General features: G+C 34.6%; 1 protein-coding gene across 1 annotated transcript; it reads left to right on the top strand.

Annotated features, from left to right (window-relative positions):
* On the top strand, positions 4,902 to 5,849 carry LOC102172433 (olfactory receptor 2AJ1-like). The gene has a single exon (XM_005682854.2). It carries the CDS (start codon positions 4,902 to 4,904, stop codon positions 5,847 to 5,849), a length of 948 nt encoding a protein of 315 aa, XP_005682911.2.

Genomic DNA, 10,359 nt, shown 5'->3' with positions numbered 1-10,359 from the left:
CCCTGTAATAGTCTGTGGAATAACCAGGTTTATCTACTGACACCCAAACTCCCAGGAGACTGTCAATGTAACAGGAAATGATGTCCACCAAGTGGCCTGTCCTAAAGCTTCTACCTGAGACATCATTTTGCCAAAAAAATTCCTTATAGTCAAAGTCATACACAGAAACAGTAAGAGACAGTGTACTCTCAAGCCTCTGAGAGGAGAAATAAAATAAATTATGCAAAGAGAAGAGGGAATGATGGGAAAGGGGTAAGAGAAGCAATATCCCCCTTCTTCATCAAATGTTTATCCTATACCAACTTTTCTTCTGTACCCAGAGGAAGATTTGCTCTGTCTCAGTGACCCATCCACACAAAGTATTTCATCATGTTTCCTTCATTTCCTTCTTTGGCAGTCCCATGGAGACATAGTTTTCCATGCTGCCTTACAAAGGTTTTCTGTTTTCCTCTAAGAAGCCACACATTACAAGACTTCAAGGTGGTACGTGTCTCCCTGTTTTTCCTTGCTCCTCCCAAATCTGTTCATCTCCTATAACCCCTCAGTTATTTTGTAGCCAGTGCCTGGATTGAGGTATCATTGAGCTTCTGAGTCACTCTGGAAGAGATGATAAATAAACAGACTCCTGAGTAGTATGAGCAAAGACCAGGCACCATCCAGGAAGGGATTGATGGTAGCTTCTGAGGCACCAGTGACGCTAATGTGTTAGATGTGAAAAGACTCAGCAAGAATTTCCTGTTCTGGGTAGTATGAAGCTAGTAAAGGGAAAGGGGTAAGATGTAGGCCATGAGAAGACTTAGGGGACCAGGATAAGAAGGAATACATAGATTATGTTCAGTGTGCAAAGAGTACAAATTAACTTAGACAGTAAAGCTATGGCTCAAACATAGTATCCTGACAGTGCTGTCTATTTCTGAGTAAGAAAAAAAGCAAGCAAGAAAGATTTAAAAGAGGGCAAGGAAGTCTCCACAGAAGAAAGATTTAGCATAAAATCTTAGAGAGTGACATGTCATAAAGCCTTTTGAGATGAAATGTTTCGTGGTAGAAAGAATATGGGTAAGAACAAAAGTACAAGAAAAACTATGTTGTATAAATATAAATAATTCAGTTTTATGGGAAATGGGGAAAAAAGATGGGGGATTTTATTTTTTCTTTTTCTTTTTCTTTCTTTGTCTCTTTCTTTTTCCTTCCTTCTTTCCTTCCTTCCTTTCTCTCTGGTATGAAATGTTAACCAACAGATTGCATTCTTAGAATGGTGCTCCAGAAAGAATAACTTGATCTAGGGCAAAATATATTGATGTGGCTATAGCTGGAGGCAGAAAATTGAATTGGAGGCAGTAGATTGCATGACCCACAGCTTTGTGCTCTTTATTTCCTGGACTTTGTTCCCTGTACGACTCTTCCAGGAAGACTGCAGGACCAAGCATCATCACATTCACATTCTAACTAGCAGGATGAAGGAAAAGAAAGGCACGTACCTCCAGCTCAAACACTTTTCTGTTGTCAAAAATTTATTTAATTGGCCATACTTTACTGGATTTAAGGAGAGTTAAAAAAAGTTTGCAATATTATGCTAGTGGTGCTGAACCTGTACAGGTCTATTTAATTAAAAGAGAAGAGTAGAATGGATGCCTTAGAACCACCATGGCCACATAAGGTATGCAGCCCATGAGAAGAAATAATGTGTGAGAGGATTTACATAAAATAGGAGATGGAGATGGTGATTTGCACATGAAAGATGCCAGACATAAAGAGAAGTCAAAATAATTTTCTGATTTCTGGTTGGGGCAGTTATACATGGTGCTACCACCCACTGTTTCAGGGGGCTTACTTGGGAGTTTCAATGTTGCTGGAGAGGCAGCAAAAAGAGATAGAAGTAAGATCACCCCGTATTATTTCCTTGGGACATAATGCAAAGCTCTGAAAAGTCTGAAGGGCAAGAAGTGTCTAATGACACCACTCCTGACTATTATAAAATGAAATGGTGAACAGCTCAGCTGATTTGATTTCAGAATAAAAATAGCTGTTTTACTTTCTCACATATTCCTGTATGTGTGTAAATGTGTGAGAAAGCCAGCTCACATATTCTCATTCAATATGTTAAATTGGAATCATTCCCAGAGAGCCTCCTGGATCAATTTTAATAAGTACTGAGTGCCAATATACTTCTGATTCACCTCATTGAAATTTACTTTTATTCCCTTGGCCATATTCTCCCATAACCTGGAGATTCTCTCTCTCTCAGTTTATTTAGAATATAAATGCTAAATGCACATTTAAATAATAAAGAATTTATAAACTAGTTATAGAAATACTAATATACTAATGATAGAAATGTTATTATACTAATTACATAAACAATTAAAACAGGAACAATAATCATTATTTTCTGAGTATTTACTCTAGCCAGACTTTGTTCCATGTGTGTGCATGTGTTATTTGATGTATTGTTTAATGTGACTCATTTAATCTTAAAACAACTCAATGATAAGTTACCATTATCATCCTTACTTAAAAGAAATTGATTTCAGATATAATTTAATATCTGATGCTTTGTACTATGATGAGACATAAAATTAAATACTTAAAGATATATATCTGAATCATATTTTCTTTTTTATCTCTTCAAAGTATTAGGCCATGTTTAGTTTACATTTCCACTTTGCTAATATAATTACTTGAGTCAAAAGCGTATATACCACCAGGTTAGGTAATATCTATTGTACATTCATTGTACCCATATTACCTATCAGCTTAGTAAAAGAGAGTAGTGATTTTTTTCTATTCATGTTTAAGGGAATTAGCTGTCTGATTATTGCCTCTTCCATGAAATTTCATTGTAGTTAGCTGAATTATTAGTAACAATGAGATATTTTGAATCATTTGTACATCAACCAAATCTGATACTCAATATTTTATGATAGAACATATAAATGTCAAGTGGGTCATTGATATTATAAGTTTATAGGAAAGTTTTACAAATAAAAATTGTAGTGTTAAATAGTATAAAATATACATATTTTCCACAGAATTAATAATGCCAGAGTTTTCATATCAAACACTTTTTAAAATAAACCTTTTTTAGAAATGATATCATGTTTTTATCTTTTCTTTGCCTTTTGGTCAAAACTTTAAAGACCAATTATAGGAGAACACAAACAATTTTCTTATAAGTATGTAGTTTATACTATATTAAGTATATATATATATAATATATATCATATAACATATATTATAATATTAAGATTAGTAATTGGCTTCTACTTAAATCTAAATAGTCTATAAACCTAATTTATATAATAAGAGATCTAATAGTAAAGAAAAATGTATTATGAGTCAAGTTAAAATGCATGGATACATGGTGTATTTTGAGAATCTTGATAAATGCAAAATGATGAAAATTATTTGAAGTAGTACATTCACTGAATTAAGAATGCAAATTATTTATATTTCTTATAAGGAAAGACTGAGACATGCTGCTTTTATAATTTAAAATGCTATCTAAACATTATATCATTTTCTATTTAGCTTCCAAGCATTTAGAAGATACAGGGATGTAAACTACATGCTGCATCTCTTTTCTGTCACTTAGTATTAGCAAACCAGGGAAATTTGATCCTAAATGGTATGGAAAGACTTTACCTTGAGTAAGAGTTGTATATATGTAAAAGACTATGTGATATGTAATGTGTGTTTACTCCGGTTTTTAGCTTTGAGTAAGGAGGTTCACCACTAGAGTATTTCTCTTTGGATTCAAGAACAGCTTTCATTCAAGACCTTGTAAGTCACAGATACTTTCTTCCCATCTTTCCAGTTTCATGGGAGAATGTTCAGGTGCCCGAATGACCAGTTAAGCTAAGTTTTACAATAAATGGTTGCAAAAATTTTAAGTGCCTCATTTTTGGCAACTCCTATTTCTCCTACCTCCTAAAGTTAGGTAGGGGAAATATGATGGAAGTAAGATAATAAATACATTAGGGGATATATATATATAATGGAGTGCATCCAATATCTGACACCAAAATAATAAACATACTTGTGCAGACAAAACAAGCTGTCTGAAAACATAATTATAATTGATGCCTCATTGAAGACCTTTCATATCAGAGATCATAGAAACATAAGTCAATAATTTCCTTAATAAGAATCTGGGAAGCTATAATCATCCAAGGACTCTATTAACTATAGGAATTTAGTATAAGTGGAAACTGTTCATTCATAACACTAAAATGAAGTCTTGTTTTGATTAAGGATGCCTATATTTAAGTAAGCTATTAATGGAAAGAGCAAAACCAGAAGGACAAAATTATTCTATGCGTGGGAAAAAGTCAACAACTTTGGATATTGATATATTAAATATGGATTGCAGTAATATTCACTGATTTTACAGACTAAATTATAATCAGCCAGTTCTCAAGAAACACCACTGTCCTCAATCTGAATCTATGTTTACACCAAATTTTACTGAGCTGCAGGTCAAACCAGTAGGAACAGCAAAACCATGTACATATGCATACATCTACAAACCCCACTCATATGCTAACCCTTTAAAACTTTTATAATTACAGAGAAAAAATGTTAACATTTCAGGGAATTAAATATATAATTAAGTTTATTCTCATATAAATAAAGTATAGGCAAATTATGTTTATTTCATAATGAATAAATTAATTAACTTGTTCAGCAAAAATACCAACCGTGTAAAACATGTCCAATTAAAAAACTATCTGAGAGTCCATTGGCTTTACTTGGAAAATATAGCAAAAAAGGAATAAGCTTATCTTATACAGTTAAATGAAAAGGAGATTGAGATTTATGCTAATTTTTCTTTCTTTTCACTCTACCTCTTATTTATTTATATTTGTTTGTTTGTTATTTATTTTAGGTAAAGCAAGGATTTCATGATGGGATATGAGAATCACACTTTCAGCAGTGACTTCATTCTTTTGGGACTCTTCTCTTCTTCCCAAACAAGTCTGATTTTCCTCTCATTTATATTCATTGTTTTTATTATAACTATAACAGAAAATACAATGATGATTATCCTTATCCACAGGGAATCAAGACTCCATACTCCAATGTATTTCCTGCTCAGTCATCTCTCTCTTATGGATATCTTGCATACCAGCAACATTGTTCCCAAAATGATCACTGACTTTCTGTCAGGCAGCAAAACGATTTCATTTGTAGCCTGTGGCTTCCAGATATTTCTCTCCCTCACCCTCTTGGGTGGTGAGTGCCTTCTCCTGGCAGCAATGTCCTACGATCGCTATGTAGCCATCTGTCACCCACTGCGCTACCCCATTCTTATGAATGACTGTGTCAGCGTTCTCATGGCTGCAGGGGCCTGGTTTATTGGGATAATCAACTCCATAGTTCATACAGCTTATGCACTTCACTTTCCCTTTTGTGGCTCAAGAGTCATTGACCACTTTTTCTGTGAAGTCCCTGCCATGCTGGTGTTGTCCTGTGTGGACACAACACTCTATGAACGAGGAATATATGTAAGTGGCATCATTTTTCTGCTTGTCCCTTTCTCTCTAATCTTTGCATCTTATGTCCAAATTCTCCTTACTGTCCTCCGCATGAAATCAAAAGAGGCCAGGAAAAAGTCATTTTCTACCTGCTTCTTCCACATGATTGTGGTCATAATGTACTATGGGCCTTTTATTTTCACATACATGAGACCTAAAAAGCACCACACTCCAGGCCAGGATAAATCCCTGGCAATTTTCTATACTATCCTCACACCTACTTTTAACCCAATTATCTACAGTATTAGAAATAAAGATGTTTTAGAGGCAATGAAAAATATGCTCAGAAGTAATTTTTTCCATAAAATGTTATAGGGAAAATGTTTGAAGTATATATGGTTGTCTATTTCCATACTAAATATTTAGAGGAAATCTGTTATTCAAACCTCTAGAAAGCTTTATCTCTTCAGGTGTTCAAAGATGGATATTCCTGAAACATTGATAATAGTACAGTTGTCACAGATATTTGCTTTATAAATACATATATCTAAAACTGTATCTGTCTCTCTATATTGCCAATTATAATCACCAAAGCTCCAATTATAGAAAGTCAATGATGACTAAAGGTTAATTTTATTCTCCTATTAAAATCATACAAATTTGTAAAAATTACTGTTTATGATACAGTCATATTATTTATGGATATATATACACACACATATATAATGTATATGAGAGAGAAGTCCATATTTTCTGTGTTTATATAAAATTATACTATATTTCAAACCTTATAGTAAGTTATAGGAAAATTATAAAAATTCATAAGTGAAAAGGGTGAAGGTGTGTAAAATATGGAAACTTGAAATTAAGAGATAAATAAGTCCTGGGGATTTAATGAACAGCATGGTGAAAAAAATATATAATATTGTATAATTGAAAAGTACTAGGAGAGTAGCCTTTTAAAAGATCTCATCACAAAAAAAATATTGTACAACTTTCCAAAACACACACTCTACAAAGACCAAATAGTGGATAGAAAATTTGACTAGACCTATAATTAGTAAGGACCTTAAATTAGTAATTAAGATTTCCCAATGAAGAAAATCTGTAAACCAGATAATGTCACTGGTTAATTTTAGCAATCATATTTACTAGAATTAATATCAGTCATTTTTCCTACCTTCTCAAAAACCAGAGGAAGAGGTGTCACTCCCTATCTCATTCTATGAGGTTAGAATTACACTGATACCAAATTCAGAAAAAGATTCTGTAAGAAAGGACATTGATATGAATAAGAGCCTATAGACAGCATTTTAAACTAAATAACAGCAAAAATAATCATCAGTATGTCAAAAGGATTATACACAATCACTTGATTGAATTTAATTATAAAATACCAGAAATGTTCACCATATGAAGATAAACATACATAATGCATTATCTTACTTGAATGAGAGGGAGAAAAAGCCACATGATAATGAAAATTCATGCAGGAAAGAAGAGGTTTGACAAGATTTAACATCCTTCAGTGAAGAAATAATTCAGCACGCCAGGACTAGAAAAAGGAAATCATCAGCATATAAAAGATTGACATGAAAGATACATAGTTAATCTTGTACTTAATTTTGAAAAATCAAAAGCTTTTCCCGTAAGTATCAGTTCAGTTCAGTGCAGTCTCTCTCATGTCCGACTCAGCCGTGTCCGACTCTTTGTGACCCCATGAATCGCAGCACTCTTCCAGCAACACAAGAGAAGACTCTACACCTGGACATCACCAGATGGTCAACACCGAAATCAGATTGATTATATTCTTTGCAGCCAAAGATGGAGAAGCTCTATACAGTCAACAAAAACAAGACCAGGAGCTGACTGTGGCTCAGATCATGAACTCCTTATTACCAAATTCAGACTGAAACTGAAGAAAGTAGGGAAAACCGCCAGACCATTCAGGTATGACCTAAATCAAATTCTTTATGATTATACAGTGGAAGTGAGAAATAGATTTAAGGGCCTAGATCTGATAGATAAAGTGCCTGATGAACTATGGAATGAGGTTCATGACATTGTACAGGGGACAGGGAACAAGACCAACCCCTAAATATGGGCTTCCCTAATAGCTCAGTTGTTAAAGAATCTGCCTGCAATGCAGGAGACCCAGGTTCAATTCCTGGGTTGGGAAGATCCCCAGGAGAAGGGAATGCCAACCCACCCCAGTACTCTTGCCTGGAGAATTCCATGGACAAAAGACCTGGCGGGCTACAGTCCATGGGTTCGCAAAGAGTCAGACATGACTATGCAACTAACTTTCCTTTTCCCCTAAGTACAGAAAGAGTTTAGAGATGCCCACTTCCACCAATTCTGTTCAACACAGTGTTGAGGGTTCTGGCAAGACCAATTAGGCTAAAGAATCAAAAGATATTCATGTTGAAATAAATAAAGCCATTCCTAAAGATCACACACACACACCACACCTCACACACACCACACACACACACACACACACACACATAATTAGAGCTAAGAAATAGGGTCAGCAAAGCTGTAAGATACAAAATAAACAATAAAAGTTAGTTGTGTTCTTTACCTTAGCAATAAATATTTTAAAAGAAAATTTAGAAAACAATTCCATTTACCATAACATAAAAAATACTTTGGAAAATCCCAGCCAAGAGTAAGGACACTTATACTGTGAACTTTATCAAACACTGCTGAAATAAATTAAAGAAAGTAAAAAGAAGTATTTTATACTCCACTTTCATGGATTAAGGTAATAATATTCTTATAGTTATAAGAATATCCAGAAGTATTGACAGAGTCAACGAATTCCTTATCAAAATCTCCATGACTTTTTCTGCAAAATAGGAAAGAATATTTTAAAATTAATGTTGATTCTCAATGGAATTTAATCTCCAAATAGCAAAACAATTTTTTTAAAGTTGGAAAATTCATTCTTTCTTATTTCAAAAAATTATAAAGTAGCTTACATGCAAAGAGATAAATAAATGGATTAAAGAAAACAGAGAAGGCATAAAGAAATGACTCCTCCCATGGAGGTTCATATGAATTTCAGCAAGGCTCCCAAGACTATTCAGTAAGAAAAGGACATTATTTTCAATGAATCATGATAAGAAGACTGAATTTTGGCATACAAAAGAGTAATGTAGAACCGTACCCAAAACAACATTCAAAAACTAACTCAAAATTGACTAAAAGCATAAAATAAGCACTAAGCCTATACCATTCAAGTATGACCTAATTCAAATCCCTAATGATTATACAGTAGAAGTGAGAAATAGTTTTAAGGGACTAGATCTGATAGAAAGAGTACCTGAAGAATTACGGACGGAGGTTCGTGACGTTGTACAGGAGACAGGGAGCAAGAACATCCCCAAGTAAAAAAAAAAATTCAAAAAGCAAAATGGCTGTCTGAGGAGGCCTTACAAATAGCTGTGAAAGAAGAGAAACAAAAAGCAAAGGAGAAAAGGAGAGATATACTCATTTGAATGCAGAGTTCCAAAGAATAGCAAGGAGAGATAAGAAAGCCTTCCTCAAGGATCAGTGCAAATAAATAGAGGAAAACAACAGAATGGGAAAGACTAGAGATCTCTTCAAGAAAATGAGAGATATCAAGGGAAATTTTCATGCAAAGATGGGCTCGATCAAGGGCAGAAATGTTATGGACCTAACAGAAGCAGAAGATATTAAGAAGAGGTGGCAAGAATACACAGAAGAACAGTATAAAAAAGACCTTCATGACCCAAATAATCACGATGGTGTGATCACTCACCTAGAGCCAGACATCCTGGAATGTGAAGTCAAGTGGGCCTTAGAAAGCATCACTATGAACAAAGCTAGCAGAGGTGATGGAATTCCAGTTGAGTTATTTCAAGATGCTTTGAAAGTGCTACACTCAATTTGTCAGCAAATTTGGAAAACTCAGCAGTGGCCATAGGACTGGAAAAAGTCAGTTTTCATTCCAATTACTAAGAAAAGCAATTCCAAAGAATGCTCAAAATACTGCACAATTACAATCATCTCACACACTACTAAAGTAATGCTCAAAATTCGCCAAGATAGGCTTCAACAATACATGAACTGTGAAATTCCAGATGTTCAAGCTGGATTTAGTAAAAGCAGTGGAACCAGAGATCAAATTGCCAACATCTACTGGACCATTGAAAAAGCAAGGGAGTTGCAGAAAGACAACTATTTTTGCTTTATTGACCATGCCAAAGCCTTTGAATGTGTGAGTCACAATAAACTGAAAAATTCTGAAAAAGATAGGAATACCAGACCACCTTAACTGCCTTTTGAGAAATCTGTATGCAGGTCATGAAGCAACAGTTAGAACTGGGCAAGGAACAACAGAATGGTTCCAAATAGGAAAAGGAGCAATTCAAGGCTGTATATTGTCATTGTGCTTATTTAACTTACATGCAGAGCGCATCATGAGAAATGCTGGGATGAATGAAGCACTAGTTGGAATCAAGATTGCCAGGAGAAATATCAATAACCTCAGATATGCAGGTGACACCACCCTTATGGCAGAAACTGAAGAAAAACTAAAGAGCCTCCTGATGACAGTGAAAGAGGAGAGCGAAAAAGTTGGCTTAAAGAAAGCCAGGAAGAAAAACACCAAAACACAGTATACTAATGCATATATATGCAATTTAGAAAGATAGTAATGATAACCCTGTATGCAAGACAACAGAAGAGGCACAGATGTATAGAACAGTATTTGGACTCTGTGGGAGAGGGTGAGGGTGGGATGCTTTGGGAGAATGGCATTGAAACATGTATAATATCATATGTGAAATGAGTTGCTAGTCCAGGTATGATGCATGATACAGGATGCTTGGTGCTGGTGTCCTGGGATGACCCAGAG

The sequence above is a fragment of the Capra hircus genome, chromosome 7 (genome assembly GCF_001704415.2).
Source record: "Capra hircus breed San Clemente chromosome 7, ASM170441v1, whole genome shotgun sequence".
NCBI lineage: Eukaryota > Metazoa > Chordata > Mammalia > Artiodactyla > Bovidae > Capra > Capra hircus.
Note: the sequence above shows the minus strand (reverse complement) of the source record. Positions and strands in the feature narration are given on the sequence as shown.

Excerpts from the sequence above, each read along its gene's own strand:
- LOC102172433 (XM_005682854.2), top strand. The coding sequence starts at position 4,902 with ATGATGGGATATGAGAATCACACTTTCAGCAGTGACTTCATTCTTTTG.